A 13,594-nucleotide genomic window follows, 5' to 3' on the forward strand; every position below is an offset into this window, starting at 1 on the left:
AACTGCAACTCAGTAAAATATTTGACATTATTGCATGTTGCATTTAGATTTTTGTTAGTATAAATTAGGCTTCAAAGGTTAAATGGTTAGTCCTTACTTACCTTAGTCTGAGACGCCCTAGTCTAGAACAAATTAATCTGAAGTCAAGCAACATCTCAGAAATACATTTTTAAAATCTGGATTAGTTTAAATCGATTGAGCCTAGAACTTAAATTAAAAGTCTGTCCGGGAAACCACCCATCGGTGTATAAAACTGATTAAAGCAACAATTTTCAGCATCAGTTCCAGATAATAAAAATGTTACAATAAATTATACCATCATAAAAAAGTAAGACACTTAGAATACATGGGAAGGGACTAATGCGGATACAACTCAAGAATCGAGTCCTAAATGTAGTATTTAAAAACCATAAAATGCAATGTCCCAAATAAAAGGAGATCCAATGCACTTCTCCTCAAGCTAAGGCTACTTCTCCCAAAAGTAATTTGAAATGGAACTAACCAAACAAGGTAAAGACATTCTTAAGTCTCTTACAAAGGTAAAATAGTACACCAAGGTGAACAGCTTAAAGCTGGGCATTAAATCATGGTCATTCATATGGAGTCGGTCCCCCTTTGCTGCTATAACAGCCTCCACTCTTCTATGAAGGCTTTCCGCTAGATGTTGGAACATTGCTGCAGGGATTTGCTTCCATTCAGCCACAAGAGCATTAGTCCCCACAGCAATGTTCCAACATCTAGTGGAAAGCCTTCCCGAATAGTGGAGGGAGGCTGGATTAGCAGGAAAGGGGGGGACCAACTCCATATTAATGCCCATGACTTTGTAATGAGCTGTGACATGAGCAGGTGTCCCACATACCTTTGGTCATGTACAGTATTTCCACACTATGAAGTTGGAATAATACTGTGAGAATGATAATTCCCTTTTAAAGTAAGAGTTGTTTGAAAAGACCAGCTGACATTTCAGCCTGTTTTGGTGGGATGGAGTTTCTGGTGATAAATGAGTTAATAGACCAATAAGGAAGAGTTCCAAACCTCTGCCAATAACAACAGTTTTCCCCTCACCACTCTGACAGTCCAAGCAAAATTCTTGCTTTAGAAATTGCTCATAGCTAAAAAGTGATTTTAAAATATATTTTTGAACATTTTAATTGAAAACAAGCAAAATGAGGTACTTCAATTGTTACCAAGAAATGATATGATATTGATAAAGAAACAGCCAAATTGGACCTTTAAAAACAAGAATTCTTTCAAAATTCTTGCCCAATCAGGACAATCACCTGAATAACTAATTGAGCGGTCCTATGTAGCTGATGGACAAAGTATTAATGTGTAGTTCTGATATTTTCACATGAATTAGGTGTTTTAAGGATTTACACAACATTTTAAAAAATAACACATTGTAAATGATTGAACACAGTCAGAAATATACAACGTCTCCATGATAATGTGGGCTCATGAACATTGACTAAGACTTATAGCAAAATCTCCAAGCATTACGGCATCTCATTCCCTACGAGGCTTTCCAGAAACTCACCCGAGAACTTCTCACCCTGCTGAATACATCCATGTTTTTCCTGATGTCTGAAAGCAGGAAGTTGCCCCACTGTGAATGATCAAGAATATATCACTGAGTCGACATCACAGCAGCATTATGGCAAGCACTCCTGTCTCTACCTCCTTTCCTACTTCTGAAAGAGCGGTCTGAAGATTTACGAGACCGATCACGTGTTGCTGCCACACCATTACAGCTATGGTTTTTGTAGTGTCTTATGTCAGAAAAGCCCTTTCCACATCTCTTGCAATAATAAGGCCTAACTCCAGTGTGGACTTGCATGTGGGCTTTGACGTTGTTGGCTTGGCTGAAACCTCTCCCGCAGACGTCACATTTGAATGGCTTCTCTCCCGTGTGGACTCGCTCATGCCTTTTGAGATTGCTGTTGACTGAGAAAGTCTTGTCACAATAACTGCATTTGAAGGGCTTTTCACCTGTATGGGTTCGCTCATGTCCTTTGAGAGCTTGCTTAAGAATGAATTTTCTTCCACAGTATTTACATTCATGGGGCTTCTCTCCACTGTGAAGTTTCATGTGATAGTCCAAAGTATTTTTATAGGCAAAGGTCTTCCCGCAAACAGAACAAGAGTATTGATTTTGTCCTGTGTGAATTTCTTGATGCTTTTTCAGAGTTAGCATGGAGCTGAAGCCATTCAAACATACATCACAACTGAATGGCTTTGTCAAGGTTCCAACTCCCCCAGGAAGGTTCTCTCCTTCAGCTGTGTGCCATTTTAGATTGTGCTGTCTCATTTGGTAATTGTAAATGAAAGTCTTTCCACATAGGTCACACATAAATGGTTTGGTTGCCCCATGACGGTGCATGTGAGCTTTTAGGTCAGTGGACTGAAGGTAGCTTTTCCCACACACTTTACATTTGTAAGGTCTCTCCCCTGTGTGAAGAACTTGGTGTCTCTGAAGGTTTGCTTTATGGCCAAAAGCAGCTCCACAGGTCTCACATTTAAATGGCTTCTCCCCTGTATGGATTACCTTGTGGTTTTCAAGGCTGGATTTAGTTATAAAGCTCTTACCACACTCTGAGCATAAGTGCGGACGTTCACCTGTATGTCTTCGCATATGAATACTTAGGTCATAAGACAGTCTGTAACTCTTCCCACATTCAGCACAGCTGTGTGGTTTTTCACCGGTGTGGATTCTCTCGTGCCCCATAAGCGCAGCCCTTGATGTGAAACCCTTTCCACAAGTCAGGCACTTGAACGGTCTCTCCAAAGCATGAACAAGCCGATGTTGTGTCAGATCTTTCTTGGCAGGGAATATACTGTCGCAAACTTTGCAACTGAATGTTTTTTCTCTGTGACGCACCATGTGATGTTCGAGCTGCTTGGACATTCTGAATGTTTTGCCACATTGACCACAAGCGAATGGCCTCTCTCCTGTGTGAATTAGCTTGTGACGTACCAGCAAGCGATTCAGGTTGAAGACTTTGTCACAAACATCACACTTGAAGGGTCTGGTGTGAGTTAGCTTGTGAGCTTCCAGTAACCCATTCCTGGTGAAGGTCTTCTGACACACATCGCACTTGAAGGGTCTTGTATGCGTTAACTTGTGAACTCTCAACAACTCTTTCTTGCTGAAGGTCTTCTCACAAACATCACACTTGAAGCGTTTGGTTTCTTTGGATCGTGTCCCTTTAGTAGTATTGCTGTTTTTCTGGCTTTCATGGCCGTCTCTCTCGTTGCTCCCTGGCAGAGCAGCTCTCATATGCTCAACGTTGGATTCAGTGTCTCTTGGGGAGAGGTCTGTATTCAGTCCATCTGTGTCTCCCAGAGAGTCATTCTCCAATGAAGACGTCTCTGTGGGTTTACTGCAAACTTTTGCAAGACCTAAATATAAAAAGGAATAAGATGACACACATTGTAAAACTATGGCCCAAGTTAAGAGGACATAAGAAAACAAAGTTGTCCAAAACCAATTTCGTTAATTAGTCAAATAAAAATCAACCAATATATGACAATATTTTGCAACAAAACGAACACAAGTGTTTCTTGGACAAGTTCAGGTAGTCACTCACCGTTTTGGTTCCTAGTGTCCTGCTGAATGCTGGAGCTCATTCAGCAGGACACAACCGGGTGCAACATTTGATTCAACAGAAACAGCGATGTTTTGAACGACCAGTCCAAGAATGTTGTGATTAAGTTGGCCCAGATGGTGATTGTTTGCAGCACAAGTTTTGCGATTTGAAACAGCCACATATTGATCAGGCCAAACCCAGATTGATTAAGAAAAGCGCATGCACCATTCAGGGAATACATATAGTTCAAGTACAACTCATCACGCAGCCAACAAACATTGAACTAAACCATAGACAACATTTAACTAAATTGAATGCACCCCTGGTTTGTCAACAATTATTCAAATGAACACCAACTTGAGGATATTACCTGCACGGACTGATGCTGCGTTAGTGACAGGGTTTGCTTGACTGACATTCCCTGGCAATGCTGAACCCGCTGTCATTCCAGGCAACAGTGGGAGATCTAAAAGTAACATGCAATATTACATTGAAATATTTACAACTCTTTTCCCTTTCTTTCCACACAATGTGTGTGATGTAAGTTGATAAACAAAACTATCAAAGATATAGGGGAAAAAAATAAGTTAACTAATTTGCTATAGACAGTAATTACTGTAGGTCTATAACACTCACCAAGTGGTTTAATTGCAAAGATGATTCCATTGTGCAGAACATGGGTAGGTCCTTTCGGTTCCGCTTGTGCCTCTACTTTAGCTAGAGACATTCTATAATGTTCAGCCTTCTCAGTTATTGTCTTCATATCTTCCTCCATCTCCTCCACCTTGGTTTTCAGTTTCCCATTTTCATTTTGTAAACATGAGGAGGTCACTAGGAATAGTTGGCAGATTTTACGAATAGCCTCCCCCATCACCAGATTCATCATGGTGCAAAGCTGTAGAGAAATTTTAAAAAGTAAACTGATTAGCTAGCTACTACACTGAACAGAAATACAAAACACAACATGTATAGTGTTGGTCCCATGTTTCATGAGCAGAAATAAAATATTCCAGAAATTGTGCACAAATCTGTGAGCATTTCTTTTGCCAAGATAATCCATCCACCTGACAGGTGTGGCATATCAAGAAGCTGATTAACAGCACGATCATTACACAGGTGCACCTTGTGCTGGGGACAATAAAAGGCCACCTCAAATGTCATTTAAGAGAATTTGGCAGTACGTCCAACAGGCTTCACAAAAGACGTCGTCAGCCCAGGACCACCAACACACATATGGCTTCTTCACCTGTGGGATAATCTGAGACCAAGCAAACAATTTCTTCAAAAACTGCCAGAAATCGTCTCTGGGAAGCTTATCTGTGTGCTCGTTGTCCTTACCAGGGTCTTGACCTGACTGCAGTTTGGAGTCGTAACAGACTTCAGTGGGCAAATGCTCACCTTCGATGGCCACTGGCACGCTGGAGAAGTGTAAAACACTTTCCTGTGGATATTAGACTACCTAACAGTATACAGCCAGCCACAGCAGAGGATGTGAAACCATAGCTACCTAGCAAGTTAGCAACATAGTTTAGGGCTTGCCAGAAGATGCTGTCTCTACCCTTACGCTTGTTTACACCGAGTTGCACTGAGGTCGAATGCAATCATGGTTACATTAAGACACCTCAATTCTGAGATGGGACATGCACATTTTACCTTTATCCACACTGCGAAATCGAACAGATTGAAATATTGCTAGTATAAAAGACCCCAAAACTCAATCTGAACATTAACACTAGTCTCTTGATGTCTGGTTAAATTGGTAAGCACCTTGATAGGGCTTGGTTCATGCTCCCACATGGCCATATCTCCATGTTACAGCGCTTGTTTACGTGAGAAAAAAGGCTAATAAACTATCTAGCAATGTTTGAACACCTGTATATGCCTAACTCGGGAAGTGTAGTTTCGTTGGATGTAGGCGCCCAGCTGTATAGATATATGCAAAACTGCTACAGTATGTACATTTTTTATTTGAAGGATTTTTTAAAATTTTTAATTCTCGCTGATTAAATATAAAATGTCATTTTTCGAAAGCCATATTTACAAGCGATTATTGACGTTTCTAAACGTTATAACAGCGCTTCGGGATTGTTCACATGTAGTAGTGGGCGATGCTAATGCCTGAAAACGAGGCGGCATTCTGCCTTCTCCCTAGTTTTCGAGAGCTAATGCCGCGTTCACGTCCTAGTCGGAAATAGGAGACTCTGAAATTAGACTTGCAAACTGGTTTAAGTTACACGTGCCTCGTTCAACCAGTTATCAAGTCGGAAATGTCAGTTTCCTAGTTCCGACTAGGACAAGAACGCGGCATAAGGTATAGCAGTAGTGACGTTACCTAACAATTGAGAAAGCTAATTATCTAAAACTTTTGTTCGACGTTAACTGTAGTCACTACGCACCCACCATCACGCTGCTCAGTAGAGTATTTGTCAGTGCTCACCTCTCTCTCCGGTTTACTGCAGTCGTTAGCGTCCGAGTGTTGCGCGTTTGAAAGATGGCTAATTTCTTTCATTACAGTCTCGACGACAAAAGCCATAATCGATGTTGTTTCTGACTGGAACATATTGTAAGTTGACATTTTGCCCTCAGACTCATTCACGTAACGTTCAAATAAAATAAAATAGCTAGCATCTTTTGTGTGCTACCGCTGTGAAGCAGGCAATAACAGAAATATTTGAAGAAACTAGGATTCTTTGATGACGTTTAACGGCGGTTGGTATCCAATAAATGTTGCATTACCGCCATCTACTAGACTGGAGTACAACTCCCTTATACTTTGCTTGAATTTTTAAATAAATAAATACAGACCCTACCATTAACACTACACTCAGAAAAATATAAAAATAACACCATTCTACTCCACGATTTCTAAATCTATTTAGTCCTACCTTAGGCCAACAACCTGAAAGGATGGGCACCACTGCTTAACACACCCTGTAATTCGTCTGATGTCAAGTCTTGCACACCCAAATACCTCTGCATCTGCCACCACAACCTACATTTTCGGAGACTTACATTCTATCCCTGCAGTACAGTTGATAACCATTGCTATAAATGCAAAAAATCCAATCTTACCGAAATATATCACTTATTGGCCTATCCCTCTGTACTGGTACAGATCTACTACTCACACCACTCCTCTCAGGATCCCTCCCCCTTGACCCATCTTACTCCACTTTCTTCACTGTCTCAGCATATGACAACTTCTGCACTACTCTAACCCTGGAAACCTCAACCGGCCTCTCTCGCATGGGACTTTTCTGATCCCCAGCCCCATGGGCACCCCTACAATTAACACATACCACTACTTTCCCCAATGCTAAACATTCCTTTGTTTCATGCCCTTCTGCACACCTAGGAACCTCTCTCCTACACACTGCTGCCACATGCCCATAAGCTTGACACCTGTAACAACGTAATGTATTCAGCACAAAAGCTTGTACAGGACAACGTATGTATCCTAACATCACTGTCGGGCAAAGCCTCAACATAAAAACTCAAAAGAACAGACTCTTCTGTTTCACCAGTCACGCCACCCTGTGTGTAGCACCAAACGACGAGCATCACAAATACCAGGAATCTTCCTTTTCAGTTGGTCAACTTTTACATTTACTGCTACAGCAGTAATCACTAATTTCAATGGTGCCCTTTTTCTTGAGAGCATAATAATTCACATTTCTTGCTCCCATTCGTTTAACGCGCAGCGCCATCTCCCTCTGACCAACAGAAACACAATTATTACGACCACTTCTGGTTACCCTCACCGATTCCACAGCACCCAACTCTGTTTTTAGCCACCCTGCAACCACAAATGGATCAGCCAAAAGGCAAGGCAAACCCTTCTGGATGTAGCGCTTAACAGTGTATCCCACTTATACAGCAGCTGCTTCGTCTTGATGTTCTTCTTTATCAAAAGCTACCGCAACACTTTTCCATCACGTCACGAAAACCCTTGTAAAAAGCTAGGGTATAGTCACAGAACAATGAGATTAGATTCAAAACAATTGGGAACTCGGAAATCTCACACTTCCGAGCATTCAAAACAACTGGGAAAAATCGATTTGAAAGGTCATCCAACTTGGAATTCTAACCAGGGAACTCGGGCCTCTTTCTAAGGCTCCGATCTGAAGATCACTGACGTCATGATTTGACCTCGTATTTTTAAAATATCCCAGTTGTTTTGAATTCGGCAAATGGCCGTTAATACGAATCGAGTTTAGGTTCACCATCTCTTAATTTCTTAAAATACTTATTGCAAAGATTTTTTTTATAACTAAATCAAGATAGACCACAGCCTGTCGTTTCCAATGGGAACAAATTAGTCATAGTGGGCAGAGCCAAGCACGAGCTAGTGAGATCCTATTGGCCCATTCTAGCATCATCTGTATATTTCCATTACAATGCCTACTCTGAAGTGTGCTTGTGCAATAACTTAATTAGCCTTTGCACTCTTTCGAAACAACGCAATTTTTTACAACTTTGGCAAAGGGTAAAGTCTTCAAGACTTGGTCCACTCTGTTCATGGCATATTTCAGTTTTGCGAACAGAAAACTTTAGATCAAATGTTTCATCATTGAGAACATGCAGAATCCATCTTATTCCACTGCTGTTCACTGGGCTTCCTCTCACTACCATATTTGGTAGTGAGTGGAAACACCAAGCAGATGCAATTCTAGGGGGTTTATTGGCAGGGAAACATATGTTTACTTTGCCAAAGCAAGTGAAATAGATAAACAAAACATTTACAGTAAATATTACACACACAAGTTCTAAAAGAATAAAGACATTTCAAATGTCATGTCAATATACAGTGTTGTAGCGATGTGCAAATAGTTAAAAGTACAAAAGGGAAAGTAAATAAATATGGGTAGTATTTACAATGGTGTTTGTTCTTCACTGGTTGACTTTTTCTTGTAGCAACAGGTCACAAATATTGCTGATATGATTGCACACTGGTATTTCACCCAATAGACATGGGAGTCTATCAAAATTGTATTTGTTTTCAAATTCTTTGTGAGTTTGTAGTCTGAGGGAAATATGTCTCTCTAATATGGTCATACATTTGGCAGTTAGGAAGTGCAGCTCAGTTTCCACCTCATTTTATGGGTGTGTGTGTGTCTCATTGTTCTATCTGTGCTTCTGGCAAGAATAACGATGCATTCTGGGAATGGTCAGTGCCAGAGCCATAAGTTTTGTTCGAATACTACCACAGATAGAACAATGAGACAGATATTTCACTGGATGTATTAATGTGAAGCATCCGGTTAGTGTTACCACTCTCTACCAAATATGTGAGGAAGCCCACTGGTGGGCAGTGGGAGATGGATTTTAGCCAGGCTTTTGCAAATTTTCAATTAAACATTTGATCTCAATACCGTTTTCTGTTCCCAAAACTAGAATATGTTATGAACAGTGTGGACTAAGTTTTGTAGACTTTACCCTTTGCAAAAGTTTTTAAAAATGGTGTTGTTTAGGAGTGTAAAGGCAAATTGAGTTATTGTACATGCACACGACTATCCTACCGATTCTTGACTTCGGCAATGTCATTTACAAAATAGCCTCCAACACTACACAGCAAATTGGATGTAGTCTATCACCGTGCCATCCGTTTTGTCACTAAAGCCCCATATACTACCCACCACTGCACCCTGTATGCTCTCATTGGCTGGCCCTCGCTTCATATTCATCTCCAAACCCCACTAGCTCCAGGTCATCTATAAGTCTTTGCTAGGTAAAGTCCCGCCTTATCTTAGCTCACTGGTCACCATAGCAGCACCCACCCGTAGCACACACTCCAGCAGTTATATTTCACTGGTCATCGCCAAAGCCAACTCCTCCTTTGGCCACCTATCCTTCCAGTTCTCTGCTGCCAATGAATGGAACGAATTGCAAACATAACTGAAGCCTTATATCTCCCTCATTAACTTTAAGCATCAGCTGTCAGTGCAGCTTACCGATCATTGCACCTGTACACAGCCCATCTGTAAATAGCCCACCAAACTACCTCATCCCCATATTGTTATTTATCTTCTTGCTCTTTTGCACCCCAGTATCTCTACTTGCACATTCATCTTCTGCACATCTATGACTCGTGCCAATGCTAAATTGTAATTATTTCACCATATGGCCTATTTATTCCTAATCTTACTACATTTGCACAAACTGTATATAGATTTTTCTATTGTGTTATTGACTGTACGTTTGTTTATCCCATGTGTAACTCTGTGTTGTTGTTTTTGTCACACTGCTTTGCTTTATCTTGGCAAGGTCACAGTTGTAAATGAGAACTTGTTCTCTCTCAACTGGCCTACCTGGTTAAATAAAGGCGAGGGAAAAAAACACTTCCCAGAGTAGGTGTTCCCTAACAGAAAGGGACTTCCCAAGGATTCCAGTTAACAGAGACCATTTTGGAATCCTCCAGAATAAGAGTCCTGTCCTGTTTACCTTGTAAACAAATAATCAGGGGGAAAATATGCACTATTGTCAATATATTTAATGCTAGTTATCATCTAAATAATTTAATGTATTTTTAAGCTATTGTGATTTCTTTTTTTGGGGACTATATACACTTCAGGGGCGGCAGGGTAGCCTAGTGGTTAGAGCGTTGGACTAGTAACCGGAAGGTTGCAAGTTCAAACCCCCGAGCTGACAAGGTACAAATCTGTCGTTCTGCCCCTGAACAGGCAGTTAACCCACTGTTCCTAGGCCGTCATTGAAAATAAGAATTTGTTCTTAACTGACTTGCCTGGTTAAATAAAGGTAAAATAAAAAATTCAAATAAATTCTGTTAATTGTGTCGCAGTAAAAGTGGGGTCCATTCTACACAGGAGCACCTCTAGTTTCTAAATCCACCGTTTACACACCCAGGGTGGTTGTGCAAATGTTTTGTCCATTAATATTGGGAAATCTGCTTAAAGTCCTCCAGTCTCCCTTTCACCTCATTTAACCAGCTTTAAAAAAACTAATCTCAATAGGTGGTCCAGGTATGATGTGACATGACACAAGTGGGGGCCTTGCCTCTTTTTTATTTATATATATATATTATTTTAGCGAAAGAGGAATAGTCACATACAAAAACAAACTTTTTACATTGCCAGGAGTCCTCCCCAAACAAATCATGTTGATTAATAATAGTGCCTTTGTTTTTAATTGTATTTAAAATAGTGCCATTTTAGTTAAATCAGACCATTTGTTTTGAAAATATGAATTTGACCTATAAATTATTAGCAGTTGAATTAAATATACTAAATTCTTATCAATCTCATTTCTGAAATAAGTCATTATCAAAGCCATTCAATTGTACATGTTCTGTTTGTCAATCCAAAACATTACACTATAAATACAGGTAAAATATTTATGAAAAATGGTCTCCTTTTCCATTCCACAGAAATAACAATTATAATTCATATTCAGCTTGGATCTTTCCAAAACATTTGTACGTGTTCTCATTCATTAGGGCTATTCCTTCTATGAGTTCGCAGATGTCTTTTTAGACTTGATTTTAACTTCAAGTGAGTTCCACACAAATGACATTGAACTCCCTCCCCTGTATGAATCTTCATATGCGCTGTCAGGCTTCCCTTCAGACTGAAGCATTTGCCACATTCGTTACAGCGATGTGGTTTCTCCTCTGTGTGAGTCATCATATGCTTTGGAAGGCTTCCCTTGTCGCTGAAGCATTTGCCACATTCTTTGCATTGAAATGGTTTCTCCCCAGTGTGAATCCTCACATGCTTTATCAGGTCTCCCTTAAAGGTGTAGGCTTTGTCACATTCTTTGCACTGATGCGATTTCTCAGTGTGATTTTTTTGATGCACTTTCAGACCACCTGCAGTCGTCATGCATTTTCCACACACATCACATTTAAAAGCCTCCCCTGTATGAGTACCCATATGATTTTTCAGGATGGACTTGTGAAGGAAACATTTGCCACATTCAGTGCAGCAGTGTTTTTTCTCCTCTGTGTGAAGCTTCATGTGCTGGGTCATATGGTCCTTCCGGATGAAACATTTCCCACAAGTGTCGCACATGTGTCGTCTCTCCTCACTGTGCCGATATTGCCGATGCCGTTGCAGATTACGTGCTTTCTCAAAGCATTTTCCACACACATCACATTTCAGATCAGGAAACTCACAGTTTTTTTTCTTTGGCTGTCCTGTTAGTCTCTCGTCACTGTGCAGATTTAGCTGATGCCTTTTCAGACTACGTGCTGCTGTAAAGCATTTCCCGCACACGTCACATTTCAGATCAGGCAACTCACTGGTTCCTTTCCTTGGCCGTCCTCTTCCTCTCTTTGATTTGAGAGGCTTTAATCCTGACAGTGGTATTCCACTCTCCACTCTATCCACGTTTCCATTTTCACTGTTGTCACTGTCTGGACTTACTTCAGAGGGGGGCTCATAGTCACTGGTTGATTCAGATTCTCTGTTGTGGCTCTCGCCATCAGATTCTGTTCGGTTCTCCACAGTTATGATGTTGAAAGAGTCCCACATAGACTCTTCGGTATCTGACTCCACTGGCCCCAGACCAGGGCTCCATTCCTGCTCACAGTGACTCTGCTCAGGAATAACCTCTTCAGTGAGAGTGAGCTGCTGGAGGTCTGGAGAAAGAATCAAATGTATTTGTATTTATTTAACTAGTTAAGTCAGTTAAGAACATTCTTATTTACAATGACGGCCTACCCCGGACAAACCCTAACCTGGACGACGCTGGGCCAATTGTGCGCCACGCTATGGGATCGAACCAGAGTCTGTAGTGACACCCCTTGCACTGAGATGCAGTGTCTTAGCTCTGGAGCCCATCCACAAAATAAATGCCGAAATGGAAGAAATAGGATTACTTGACTGATTTATCGGACTGAACACACGAGTCCCAGTAAAATATAATACCTTTTCAAAAACGGATTAAATACTATTTAAGACAAAATGGCAAATAGAACACTTTTTAAAATGCATTTTCAATGGACAATGGCCATATTTTATTTGAATATTTCGCCGTGAAATTGGTATGCTATTAAATTGTAATTAAAGTCATTGTACTTGCTTGCTAGCTAACGTTATGTAGTTAGCTAGCCATACTGTTTGCGTATCCCCCACATCGTGTATTGTTACTCGTCAGTATATGCTAATGTTCTAATCAAAGCCTCACATTTTAATGATTAATATTGGGCTACACTGTAAATGCATGTTAAACAGAGACACGTCGTCACAAACCTGCTAATCTTTGCAATTTTATCTCTGGTTTGAAAACCAAATCCAGCAGTCTTCGTAGACGTGCAACCGCCCGCTTCAAACGGGAGATTTCTCCCTGGTACTCTGCTATCGTTGTTTTAACTACTACGGATATCTCCAGGGGAACTGCAGCTAATTTTTCATCGAGAACCTCATTAAGTAGCTGTAGTTTAGACATTTTGGGGAGAAAAATAGTGGGAGAAGTTATTGATTGTCGTGCTGCTCAAGAGTTGCTATAGCTAGCTAGTTACAAAAACTGGTGTGAAGTAGGCCAGAATGACTAAGTACTTCCAGGTCTGATCTTTGGGAATATTTCAGAATAAGAGTCCTGTATCGTATCAAATCAAATAATGTTATTTGTCACATGCTTCGTAATCAACAGGTGTGGACTAACAGTGAAATGCTTACTTACAGGCCCTTCTCAACAATGCAGAGTGATATATATATATATATATATATATATATATACCGGTAAAAGTTTTAGAACACCTACTCATTCAAGTGTTTTTCTTTATTTGACTATTTTCTACATTGTATAATAATAGTGAAGACATCAAAACTATGAACTAACACATATGGAATCATGTAGTAACCAAAAAAGCGTTGAACAAATCAAAATATATTTTATATTTGAGATTCTTCAAAGTAGCCACCCTTGGCATTCTCTCAACCAGCTTCATGAGGTAGTCACCTGGAATGTATTTCAATTAACAGGTGTGCCTTGTTAAAAGTTAATTTTCTTAATGCATTTGATTAATTTCTTAATTTTCTTAATGCTTG

General features: G+C 40.3%; 2 protein-coding genes across 4 annotated transcripts; both read right to left on the reverse strand.

Moving 5' to 3' along the window:
* Positions 1 to 1,120: 1,120 nt before the first annotated feature.
* On the reverse strand, positions 1,121 to 6,590 carry LOC115118584 (zinc finger protein 345-like). 3 transcript variants are annotated; one of them, XM_065017249.1, is made up of 4 exons: positions 6,025 to 6,590; positions 4,224 to 4,482; positions 3,958 to 4,053; positions 1,121 to 3,399 (listed from the first exon to the last, which is right to left on the reverse strand). In XM_065017249.1, the coding sequence occupies exons 1-4, from the start codon at positions 6,160 to 6,162 to the stop codon at positions 1,628 to 1,630; spliced, it is 2,265 nt and encodes a 754-aa protein (XP_064873321.1). In that variant the 5' UTR covers positions 6,163 to 6,590; the 3' UTR covers positions 1,121 to 1,627. The 3 variants fall into 3 exon arrangements, with proteins under 3 accessions (XP_064873321.1, XP_064873323.1, XP_064873322.1); XM_065017251.1 differs by lacking the exon at positions 6,025 to 6,590 and adding an exon at positions 4,926 to 6,016; XM_065017250.1 differs by lacking the exon at positions 6,025 to 6,590 and having other exon boundaries at positions 4,224 to 6,016.
* A 3,999-nt stretch (positions 6,591 to 10,589) lies between these two features.
* LOC115118661 (zinc finger protein OZF-like) lies at positions 10,590 to 13,099 on the reverse strand. Its single transcript, XM_029647344.2, has 2 exons — positions 12,797 to 13,099; positions 10,590 to 12,183 (listed from the first exon to the last, which is right to left on the reverse strand). The coding sequence occupies exons 1-2, from the start codon at positions 12,990 to 12,992 to the stop codon at positions 11,030 to 11,032; spliced, it is 1,350 nt and encodes a 449-aa protein (XP_029503204.1). The 5' UTR covers positions 12,993 to 13,099; the 3' UTR covers positions 10,590 to 11,029.
* Positions 13,100 to 13,594: the final 495 nt, after the last annotated feature.

The sequence above is a fragment of the Oncorhynchus nerka genome, linkage group LG4, assembly GCF_034236695.1.
Source record: "Oncorhynchus nerka isolate Pitt River linkage group LG4, Oner_Uvic_2.0, whole genome shotgun sequence".
NCBI lineage: Eukaryota > Metazoa > Chordata > Actinopteri > Salmoniformes > Salmonidae > Oncorhynchus > Oncorhynchus nerka.